The sequence below is a fragment of the Hoplias malabaricus genome, chromosome 3 (genome assembly GCF_029633855.1).
Source record: "Hoplias malabaricus isolate fHopMal1 chromosome 3, fHopMal1.hap1, whole genome shotgun sequence".
In the NCBI taxonomy this organism is placed as follows: Eukaryota; Metazoa; Chordata; class Actinopteri; order Characiformes; family Erythrinidae; genus Hoplias; species Hoplias malabaricus.
In genome coordinates this window covers 14,848,153-14,860,065 of record NC_089802.1, presented here as the reverse complement: position 1 = coordinate 14,860,065, position 11,913 = coordinate 14,848,153, and the positions used below count along the sequence as shown (strand labels likewise).

Sequence of the window (11,913 nt, the reverse complement as noted above, 5' to 3'; positions counted from 1 at the left end):
ACTAGAAAACGTATGAGGGAAATAATGCGAGCGGTGAAAGAGTGACTGAATGAACTGTGGTGGGACACACATAAATCACTGAATCCCTTTGCGTCCCCAAAACACTGTACACTGTATTTATTATTTAAAAATGTAAACAATATAATTTCTGTAAATCCGATCGAAATAAGTAACCCTTTTCAAATGTTAAACAATGCAGTCCACCCCAAAGCGTTTTTATGTACATTTTACACTGTATTTGTTTATCGTACACTGGGTTTCCCATGTCCCTGTTGGGCATTCTGTTTTTGTGATGAAAATATAAGGTGTAATCATAAAAAGTTTTCAGTTTATTAATATTGTTAAAACGTTTTGCTTAAGTCCCCTCTAAACTAAATATATGTTTCCTTAGTGAGTATTATTTTATCAATGATTATAAAGGGAAAACAACCGTGGAAGATGAGTCTAACTCCTGATGTTAATGTCTGTTTTTCCTCACCCCATCAGTCTGACATTCACAGACAGTGAATGAATGAATGAATGAATGTGCATCTTGTAAAGAATGCCCTTAAGTGCCACCGAGAGAGAAGCGTTACAGGGAACGCCGGGAATCTGATCCTGAAACGAGGAGGCAATGCCTACAAAGAAAGCAGCTAATTTCTTTATATATTTGTAATTGTATTTAAATGGTAAAAGCACAAGTCTACTCACATTTCTGCCAAAACATTTGAAAATACATAATGCATTTTGAAATATTACAGTCTCACATTAACAAACACACAGTGCTGACGTGCATTCATGAATATTTGGTGTTGGGTAAACCTCAGTTATTTGTCTTGTGATCTAGGATAGATAGTACAAATAATTAATATTTTATTTGTATTTTTTTATTTAATAAATAGGAGGCCAAAGCACACATCCTAAAAAAATAATCAAAATACTTACAGAATTCATTTTTATCTAAAACATAAAAATGAAATGTGTTAGTGAGAATTCAGACACAATTCATAAAATATCTGGTTTAAAAAATAAATACAAGAAAAAAATCACTTCAACATTAAAAAGTGACGTTAGCTCTAATGTCTGTTTTGTACATCATAAACAGATACGCATATGACTGTAACAGGCTGGACATTCTGAGTGAAACTTCATAAAAATGTTTAAATAAATGCTAGCGATTATATGCCTGAGCTTGACCAGAATTAGTTTTAAAAAGTTTAGCATGTCCCTCTCATAATAAACACAAAAAATAATAAAAACATTTAATTTCCAAAAAGTTGAGGTCCTAATGGCACCCAATCCCGGGAATCCAATAAGGGGAAACACGTCCATGCCATTGTTGCCATTTTTTATTTTATTTTGACTTTTTCTTTTTACAGTTTGGAGACACACACCTCCATCAATGTTCAAACAATGAAAGAGTTTATGAGAATTTCTACACCCTATACCAAGTTACAAGGAGGAAATTACTGCATGTAGAACTCAGTGACAGGATTATGTGGAGGCACTGATCTCGAGACAAAAAAACAAACAAACAACAAATCGAATATGATCAAGAGAGATGGGAGCCCCCCAAGTGTCATAGCAAAGAGACTAAATACTTCCAGCCATGCACTTTCTTAGTATGGTGTATTGAGTGTAGATTAATGAAAATGGGATGCTTTGCAAAATGTAAAAATAAACAGAATACAATAATGTGCAAATCATTAAATCTTATATATTGTTTAAAAAAAAATAGAAAGACTATTTCCAAATCTATTTTTTTTAAATGTCTGCATTTTTAATTTGATGCCATCAACATGTTCCAAAAATTGTAGTAAATTATTTCAACAATCTCTCTTCCTTTTAAAATAAATTAACCAAACTACAGATAAAACAAGCAGCAACTTGAAGTCATTTCTTTTAGTTTATAGTATTTTTTGCTATTAGCCTGTGCCCTTGTGAATGTCTGCTGTGCTATGATATAATTATATATTTTCAATATTTATTTTGAGTGATGTGGGCCACGCTAGTAAAATTAAAGTAAATGTCATGTACTTTTCCAGTTTGAAAACTGTGATGTTGCCACTATAAAAAATTGCTTCAAGTGAATGCTACCCTTTTGTTCTTTTATTAAATGAATGTGTACTTCAAGCCTTGTACAGTTTAACCTGTTGCAATGAAGCTAAACTTTAGACAAACTCACAAATCACAATCCAACCTCTACAAAGAAGCTGAGCACCTTTTGAGGTGAAGCTGTAACATGGGGATTTGTACACTATTACAATTATCAAAATGAACAAAGAACATCAGAATGAGTTTACATTAAAATATCAGCATCAGTTCACATTCAGCCAAGGCCTATAAAAGTTAAATATATTCATTATATTTCTGGATGACAGAGCTGAAATGATCATAAAGTGGGAGAAAAGGAGAAAAAAATAATATGTGCCGTCTCTGAGAATTAGACACTGAGAAGCAGGCACACACCAGCTAACACCCACTTAGTTGATTTCTCTTTAGTTTTCAGATTAAAGGTCCACACAAAGGTAGGCCCTCGTGTGCGTGTCTTGTAAACAGGGCACTTGTATACATTCTTGGTTTCTTGGCGGTCCACTGGGATGGCTTTGACAAAGATGACAGGCATAGCTGGTGTCAACTCCATCAGTCGGGCATCAGTGATCACTCCAGACCGAGTGTCCCAGCGAGCTCCTGTGAAAATATTTGAACAAATATTCACTTTATTCCCACCATGTTTAATACCAAAGAGCACATTCTATAATGCAGTCAAGAGAGGCTGCAGCACAGCTAAAGCCACCTCCCAGTATGTGTTAGTATTATCATCTAAAGACGTGTCTTTACATTTGTACTGTCCATGGCTAATGAAACTGAATAAGTAGGAAAGATGGATCACATTTATTTTTCATTAACAATTTTTTAAATAATGGTTTTAAAACGCATGGTTAAATATTTGTATTGATTGACACCAATAATTTATAACAAAAATATTGTAGTGTGGTGCGAAGTGAAAAATGTTATGACTGTTGAGCTGAAAATGTGTCACACTTACCTTATCACTTTACCTTAAATGATTGAATAATTATCCATTTTTATTTTTTTAAGTATGTTGTTTATTAACAAAAAAAACTTCTCTGTGCAGTATTAGTGTGTTATTTTCACTGAAATTACATCTTAGTTGTATATGTATTCTTCTTAAAAATCAGAAATGTAATATTGCTTTAATATTGTAATAATACTATTACAATTAATAATATCAAGAGTATTTAATCTTTTTAAATCTTAGTTATGAAATCCTAACAATAAACAAGCAATAGCATTACAGAAAACATGCACCTCACCTTCCATAAAAAGGCCATGAATAAAAGCTCCCTCTCGAGGTGGATTGGAAATATCCTCCTGATTTTTTTTAGTCACCTCCACAGCTAGACACATGTTATCTAAAGGCAATTCGTTTTTCCTGGCCATGGACTGCATAATTGCAGTGAGGAAGGACTGGGGGCTGAAAAAGCCTGTCAACCAAACTGTAGCAGGCATGGCAAAGTCAGACGCCCACGTTTCCAATTCCTGAGGGCAAAAAATGTAGACTGTATAGACACTGAAAACAACTGCACAAGATCTCATCGAGTTAGTGCCATCCAGACATTTGTGTGGCTTTAGGAGCAAGTTTGTTTTTCTTTCCTTCACCTTCACCCTAAGAAGTAGATCTGCGTACCACCCTGCAAGTCCCTCTAAAGAAGGGTATGCAAGTTTTGTCCATGATTCTGGAACAATATCCAGAAACAGTGCATTTCCTAGTTCTTCCATGTTTGTTGTTATGGTTAACTCTCCCTGAAAAACACATAATTCAAACATTAAGGTGCCAAAAATCATAAGAGTTTCAAATTGTCTCCTCAAACCATTTCAAATGCACCCCACCAAAAATCAAGCACTAACCTTCAGACCTAAATTGAGTTCTTTCAAAGACCTTGAAATCTCCTTGGTAAGTAAATTCATTCTCTCACATTCCTGGAACACGACATTGATGAAAGGAGTCTTCTCTTCTACTTTCGACATGATCTCAACCATGTTAAAGCTATCTGGCAGCTTTTCCAAAATATCATCTAGAATGCCCTTTACCTGAAAATTTGCAACATCTAAGGCCAGAACTTTCATTTATGACATTTACTCAATTATTAAAAATAAAAGATACACAAAACACACATTTATATATATAGGGGTTGTTTTTGGAGTACCTTTTCCTCTCGAGAAATAGCTCCACCTCCAGCTGATTCAGTTTCTTTGGGCTGGAGCTCCAGCAGTGAACGGAAAAGCTTCTGAGAGCTATTGGTTAGGAAGCCAATCTCAGCATTAGGATGCAAACCATAGAGGTATGGGCTCTCAGGTGGCAACATCTTATCAACATACATATGATATCCCTGGCAAAGCACAAGTGAAAATGCTTAGAAATACCTCAGAGGAAAAGGAAAAAAAAAAGAAATTCCATGAGACTGGCCAAATGTAATGTTTGTCTCTCTCAACTGTTTTCAACTAATATTTAATTGTCACTGATGTGTTCAATTATTTTACAAAGAATTAAGTATTATAGCTGAAAATTCATAAATACTTTAATGTTATACACATACACACAAGCAGCTTAAAAAAAACAAAAAAAAACAAAACAACATGCTAGGTCTCAATGAATGAAATATTCCAGTTGAAAATTTTATTCATTACATAGTGGAATTCGTTGAAAACAAAATAACAAAAACGATCAATGTAAAATTATTATCCCATGGAGGTCTGCATTTGGAATCATACTCAAAATAAAAGTGGAAAATCAAATTAGAGGCAGATCCAACTTAAGTGGAAATTCCCCAAGACAAGTTAAAATGAGGCTCAGTAATGTGTGTGTGGCCTCCACGTGCCTGTATGACCTCCCTACTATGCCTGGGTATGCTCCTGATGAGGTGGCGGATGTTCTTCTGGGGGATCTCCTCTCAGACCTGGATTAAAGCATCAGTCAACTCTTGGACAGTCTGTGGTGCAACATGGCGTTAGTGGATGGAATGAGACATGATGCCCCAGATGTGCTCGATTGGATTCAGGTCTGGGAAACGGGCAGGCCAGTCATGCAGGAACTGTTGACACACTTCAGCCACATTAGGCCTAGTACTGTCATGCTTCAGAAGGAACCCAGGGCCCCATGCACCAGAATATAGTCTCACAATGGGTCTGAGGATCTCATCCCGGTACCTAATGGTGGTCAGGGTACCTCTGGCTAGCACATGGAGGTTCTGTGCGGCACTCCAAACAAATGCCTCCCCACACCATTACTCTGTCACGTACTCAGTGTGAACCTGCTCTCATTCGTAAAGAGCACAGGGTGTCAATGGCAAATCTGCTAATCTTGGTGTTCTCTGGCAAATGCCAATTCCCCTACACGGTGTTAGGCTGTAAGCACAAGCCCCACTTGTGGACATAGGGCCCTTACACCACCCTCATGCAGTCAATTTCTGACAATTCGCACAGAAACAAGGATATAAGTGGCCTGTTGGAGGTCATTTTCCAGGGCTCTGGCACTGCTCCTCCTGTTCCTCCTTACACAAAGGAGGTAGTAGCGGTCCTGCTGCTGGGTTGTTTTACTGGCCTGTCTTGTAGTATCTCTTCCATGCTCTGGACACTGTGCTGACAGACACAGCAAACCTTCTTGCCACAGCTTGCATTGATATGCCATCCTGGATGAGCTGCACTACCTGAGCAACGTCTGTGCGTTTTAGACACCACCTCATGCTACCTCTAGGGATGAGAGCACTGACAAAATGCAAAAGTGACCAAAACATCAGCCAGAAAGGATGAGAACAGAGAAATGGTCTGCGGTCACCACCTGCAGAATGACTCCTTTATAGGGGTCATCTTGCTAATTGCCTCCCATTTCTACCTGTTGTTTGTTCCATTTGGAACAACAGCAGGTGTAAATGACTCACAATCAATGTTGTTTCCTAACTGGACAGGTTGATTTCACAGAAGTGTGACTTGGAGTTAAATTTTGTTGTTTAAGTGTTCCCTTTATTTTTTTGAGCAGTGTATTTTTTAAACTTTGCACACAGCAGTTTAGACTGACCTTGTAGTCAAAATTTTGCGGTACAGGGAAGCCAGGGGCTAGCAGTAAATCTCCGTCTAGCATTTCAGGGCGCACATACTCTTCCAGATATGTCATACACAACTTTCGGTCCCAACCATCAGTTATGTGTCCACCATACATAATCTCACCAAACAAGTACCGCAGATCATCCCATGGAACCTAATGGAATAAAAACAAATACATACTACTTTAGAAAACTTTATAATAAAGTTATTTAATTCTTGGTTCAATGTATATCATTAAAGAATTTATTGTAATGAGGCAGAATGCATTGAATACATTTACCTTTGCATTGGCTTCTAAGTAGTTGTATAGCACATTGACAGAGATGGTTAGATCTCCGTTGTTAAAAGGGTAAGACCTGTTCCAACCTTGTGCTCCAAATTTGCGTCGCTCAACCACCACAGCATGAAAATAACACAGAGCAAAGAGAATGACTTTGAACTCTGACTCCTTTGAGCTCATCTCTAGTGTTTCCTTCAAAAGCAAAAATGAATAATTATAACTGAATAGTTTTGTTATACCACTTCATACCTTGTTTTATTAGGTTTAACACTCTTGTCTATAGTACATTAAGTGTTACGTAGTGTCACCTGACTGAAGAGGTAGAGAGCTTTGTGTAGGTTGGCATGCATGCCAGTAGGTGGCTCGTTGGTGATTTTGATAGCATTCTCCAGCAAACCTTGTGGGATGATGTGAGACTCAGGTGTAGGGGCAGGTTCAGCACTCATATACAAGCGGAAATCAATATGGCTACTAATACTGTACTTCTCTACCCTGTTATCCAAAATTCCCAGCCATTGTGCAACCAAATGGATGTTCTAAAAATAAAAGGCAGTTTGAGCCACAAATAAGATTAAACAGTGGACAACCAGTGATTATAACCAAATAAAATATTAACTTAAAGATGCTTTATACATACTTATCCTGTAGTAAATTTTTTAAAAGTAGTTTCTAGAAAAAAAAAATAAAAGTAAAAAAACAAAATGCATTGCCCTCTGCTTTTAGATACCTGCAGAATGACCCAGTGCCCCTTCTCTGCAGCCTGGTCAAGAGCAGCCTCAGCCACAACTTCCTGCCCTTGACCCAGAGAGACATTGTGGAATTTCCCATTATCAAAGGTAAAGCCCATCTTCTTACCTGCAATGGACCAGTATGGATAGTATAAAAGAATTAAAGCATAGGAGTAATACAAAAAACATGAAGTGAAGAAATATTATTTTAACGGTGCCTCTGCAGCTTTTACATACCTAGTGCCTCAACATTCTTTAAAGGGTCAACTCCAGAAGAGAGGACGAAAAACATAGGAGTGGCTGAGCTGCTTTCTTTAAAGGACACAGAAAACTCCACACTGCAGCCCTGTATATACTTGGTCCCTAGCTTTTCCTCAACAAAATTTCTGCATGTTTCACAGTTGTGAGAGACAACAAACAATTTAATTTACACTTACTGCACAATTTATGAGATACTATCTTGAATTTCCATTACATGTGCAATTTATTAGATCTATACACCCTATAGTTGCACATTGTATTTCTAATTTAGGTAATATATTTGTAATTTGTTTACCCACTTGTTAAGAACCCTACAGAAGACTACCAAACAGATATTTATGGGGTAATGGATCATTTACAGCACAGCAGTGACACAGACGTAATGATGGCATGTTAGTGAGTGCATCAGCCGCATAGAGTGGATCTCACACACCAGTAAACAACTCAGTGTCACTGCTGGATTGAGAATAGTCTGCCACGTGGTAACTTGAAGCAGCACTGGAGCAGTGATTATGGGGGTCAGCAAGGCAAATGAGATTCATATTCATATATATAATATGACAAATCATCTGTACATTTGTGATGGCTTCCTACTATAAACAGAGAATGTCTGCTCTTCAAAAGGTATTCTAGTACCTAACAGCATAGCACATACGGTCTGGTCTCATGCATCTCATCATACATAGTTTCTCTATTCCACTCTTATTCTTCCACTCCTGAGGAAACTTCTCCTTTTCTGGAGTTTCAGACTCCACAAACTTCTTCCAGCGTTTGACTGACCCTTCTATGTCTCTGTCCAGGTTCTTAAACTCATCCATTTCAGCCAAGGCCTAAAATAATAGATGATAATAAATAGTACATATTCTTAAATTAATCAGCTAATTTGTGATTTGGAGACAAAAGCCTGACATACTAGTATGTCATAAGAACATAGATTTTACCGTATTCAATTAAAAATAATGAAGTATAAAATAGAAAAAAAAATCTGGATTTTATTTATTATGAAAATTTATATTTTAAACCATTATTAAATTGTTACGCATTATCCTTTTTACAATTTAACCCCAACATTACAACTGAGCTCATAAAACATGTAGGCCTTTTTTATCACCATCTTGTAACTTTATACAATTTCTACAAACCTTTATACCACCCCATTCTTGGTTGGAAAGGTAATCAACAGGTGATACCAGGCCTGCTTTAAAAGGAAATCTGAGAAGGAAATCCAGCTGGTCAGGGTTGATCTCTTTTCTCATGACCAAAATCTGTCACACAGTACAGAGGTATAAGTATTTAGAGATGATTACTATCTCCATTGATTTTGGCACATGGTGAAACATTTCCACATACTTGGAAGGCAATCTGAGCGATGAAAGTGAGCTTATCCTTTTCAAATAAGCAACGGTTTGTGTAGATGAAGACAGAATATGTAATCTCTTCAATAAGGTTGGACACTCGCTGTCTCACATCCTCTGCTGGCTCAGTATGCACAATGGCTGATTCAAACACCACATTAAATGCCTAATATATTTACAAATAAGTCAAAGACTAACTCTCAAATCAATGTCTTCAAATGGGACAATGAAAAAGTACAGAGAAATTTTTACCTTTAGAGAAAACTGATATATGGGGTTAATTTTATTAAGGTCATTCAGAATGAAGTACAATAGAGCTGCTTGTACAGAGGCTGGTCTGTAGTTTTCTCTGGTTTCATTGATCTTCGTTTCAGTCATCTTTGCCTCGTGTACCTATAAGTGAATATAAACTGTAAATGATTAGAAATAAAAATTATTATAACTGCACCAGTACTGCGCAAAAAGACTGTCACCCCAGGTCACTATATCACAGAATGTGTTGTTTGCCTCCAAGTGTGGGCACACTAAATACTGAAAAATTGTTTCAAACCATGTGTTTTTCTCTTCTTGCTTTTTGTTGAAACAACAAATTTACACTTTGCACTTAAATGCTGCTTTGTCAGGACATTGTAAATAAATTCTCTGACTGAATGAAGCTTCTAACTATGCATAGGACTATATGCTTCAAGTAGCATCTCTAAAGTTGACCTTCTCCTCAATCTCTGTGGCAGTACGCTTGGTGGTCTCCAGGTTTTCCACTAGTGCTGTGTCCCCAAGGAAATTCCCTGAAGCAGCTGAGAGACGAGCAAGCAAAGAATCTTCCAGCTGCTTCAGAACAATCTTAAAGTTGTTTTGCTGTGTGGTCAGCTCTGCCTAAATATTAGAATACAGCAAAGGACATTTAAAAATCATTAATTTAGATTCTTAGATGTAAATATGTATAATTAAACATATATAGATATACACAAATGCATTGCCTCTTTACAATATACACAAATCCAGGACCACTGTTACATTTATTACATCCTAATAAATAAAAATGTATAAATCAAGCCATGTTTGGAAAACTAAATAGAGCTCTGTTTTACCTTGAGCTCTTCCAGGTCAGGTCTCTCTTTGGCTACTACAGCAGCCAACAACTGATCCTCTAGCCCATCATGTGTCACCAGAAAATTGATCAATGTGCACTGGGCTTGCATTTCTGGTTTATAATGAGGATTCAAATGCTTAGTATGAAGGATGAGTTGAAAATTAGGGTGGTATTCTACCTCTTTATCACCGATTCGAATGTACCTGTTGATTTAAGTCCATTTTAAAAACTTCAAAAATGTTCACTTGTTTAAACATAGATTTGATATAGAATTTTAAATAATACTTACTTTCCCTTCTTAATCATGTTCCTTCCAAGAAGGGGGTCAAGCACAGGTTCTACAGTCTCACCAATGTTTTCAATCAATAATACATCTCCACAGGATATAGCATTCTCTATGCTATCAATATAGCTGGACAATAAAAAAGAGAAAATGTTATTTAAATTCTCAAATTCCTTGCACTGGGTTGCTGAGGAATGGCATTCCTAAATTGATAATTTGCTGGCAGCAGTAACAAATGGAAATCTTTGCTATTTTCCTGGATATTCCTTTTATTCTCAAGGAGTGTACTGATGGTTTAATTCATTCTTAACTTTACCTTGTCATAATCCTGAAACTATGGCACTGGAGTATAGCATAGGCTGCAGAAATGCATACCCTTTTTGTCCTAAGCGGATGATTTTAAGGTTGTTTCCATATCTGTTTTTGATCCATTTAATGCCCTGGAGCTGAGTATCCACTATCAGTGGCCAACGCTCAGTGTTGGAAAGTATTGTGGCATTTTCAGTAGACATGCGGTCACTTGGTAGGCCTTGGTTGCTCCATGCTGCTATGTCTGCATCATCGGTAAGCAGTGTCAGAGGGTCCAGACCTTCTGTGATGGGAATTGGGACCTAAGATTTATATGCTGGAATGTTAGCCATTTAACACCTTCAAGAGTGGGTGTCATATTCTGATCACAATACATTTGCTCAGTAAATACTGTTACCTTTAGTTCCTTGAGGTAAGGCAACCAATATTTATCCATGAGGTCTGTACGGTACTTTTTTGTGAAATATCCAGCATAGGACACAAAAGCGGAAACTAGCATGACATCACCACTAAGTGTCGTCTGTTGAATTTTGAATTGAGCCACTGATTCTGACCAACGTGTTTTCTCAGATGATAAACCACTCACAAGCCTAGAAAAGTACAGAGAAGGAAAAACGTAATAATATCTAAAGACAGAAGTACACTGGTCCAAGAAAGCAGACACAAAAATTAAGACTAACAAGTAGTTTACCTGTTGGCAAGGGAAATAGTCTTATTAGTAGCATCAGCTTCCTCCTGACACTTTAGTTTGTCTGCTGTAGCTTTCTCAAACTTAGATGTCAGTTTGTCCAAACTGGCATTCAGTTGCTAGATGTGTCACAGTAATTATTTTTTTTCTAAGATTAATTTATAACATGGATCTTCTATTGAGCATTTTTCTAAATAATTTCTTGTACAGCTAAACAGGATATTGCTTACCGTAATTTTGTTCTTAATAACAGTCAGGTTGTCCTGGGCAGCAGCCAGCTCAGCTTTAGCCTTGGCTAATGCCTGCCTCTTTGGCTCAACATCACAGTAGACTTCATAAAAGTTCACAATATTGAGACACCATGAGCAGAGTCCAGCAGCAGCAATGGACTTAGAGCAGATGAAGTCTGGCTCAAATTGAGGGTCATTTTTGTAGGGCCTTTGTATGCATATAGAGAAGAAAAAACGATAACAATTGCTACTGAATTGAGAATGAATAACATATCCAATGCAAAAAAATAAATAAATCACACACACACACACACACACACGTGTCTAACCTACTATCACTTACTGGAACGCTTTGATGCATGCATCAGGTATGTTTTCTTTTTTGTATTTGATCAGACTCTCCAGAAAAGCATCAACTTTTGCCATCATGTTTTTAGCTGCTTTCCAGCTTCTGTCTTTGGGAATTTTGCCACCTGGAGCAAGAAGAATCATAACGGCTGCAGTGACATTGACCACAGCTTCCGGGGGTGAGCCAAATGACTTAAGTTCAGTTAAATTGTTCTATAGAAAGCACAGCAGAAAAA

General features: G+C 37.1%; 1 protein-coding gene across 9 annotated transcripts in view; it reads right to left on the bottom strand.

The window, feature by feature from the left end:
• Positions 1-1,323: 1,323 nt before the first annotated feature.
• The window catches only part of LOC136690932 (dynein axonemal heavy chain 17-like), a 31,566-nt gene continuing 20,976 nt past the window's right edge, over positions 1,324-11,913 (bottom strand). For 7 of the 9 annotated variants that reach the window (XM_066663061.1, XM_066663054.1, XM_066663053.1 and 4 more), the window contains 22 exons: positions 11,673-11,890; positions 11,330-11,537; positions 11,103-11,218; positions 10,809-11,001; positions 10,478-10,713; positions 10,109-10,231; positions 9,818-10,022; positions 9,438-9,602; positions 8,982-9,122; positions 8,725-8,895; positions 8,517-8,639; positions 8,011-8,204; positions 7,351-7,499; positions 7,113-7,240; positions 6,694-6,921; positions 6,386-6,577; positions 6,080-6,259; positions 4,212-4,394; positions 3,913-4,095; positions 3,664-3,807; positions 3,318-3,543; positions 1,324-2,670 (listed from right to left, as the gene is read on the bottom strand). In XM_066663061.1, the coding sequence (XP_066519158.1) occupies positions 2,423-2,670; positions 3,318-3,543; positions 3,664-3,807; positions 3,913-4,095; positions 4,212-4,394; positions 6,080-6,259; positions 6,386-6,577; positions 6,694-6,921; positions 7,113-7,240; positions 7,351-7,499; positions 8,011-8,204; positions 8,517-8,639; positions 8,725-8,895; positions 8,982-9,122; positions 9,438-9,602; positions 9,818-10,022; positions 10,109-10,231; positions 10,478-10,713; positions 10,809-11,001; positions 11,103-11,218; positions 11,330-11,537; positions 11,673-11,890 (3,954 nt within the window). In that variant the 3' untranslated portion in view covers positions 1,324-2,422. Of the gene's footprint in view, positions 2,671-3,317; positions 3,544-3,663; positions 3,808-3,912; positions 4,096-4,211; positions 4,395-6,079; positions 6,260-6,385; positions 6,578-6,693; positions 6,922-7,112; positions 7,241-7,350; positions 7,500-8,010; positions 8,205-8,516; positions 8,640-8,724; positions 8,896-8,981; positions 9,123-9,437; positions 9,603-9,817; positions 10,023-10,108; positions 10,232-10,418; positions 10,714-10,808; positions 11,002-11,102; positions 11,219-11,329; positions 11,538-11,672; positions 11,891-11,913 lie in introns of those variants that run through there. The other 2 variants (XM_066663058.1, XM_066663060.1) reach the window with 2 other exon arrangements.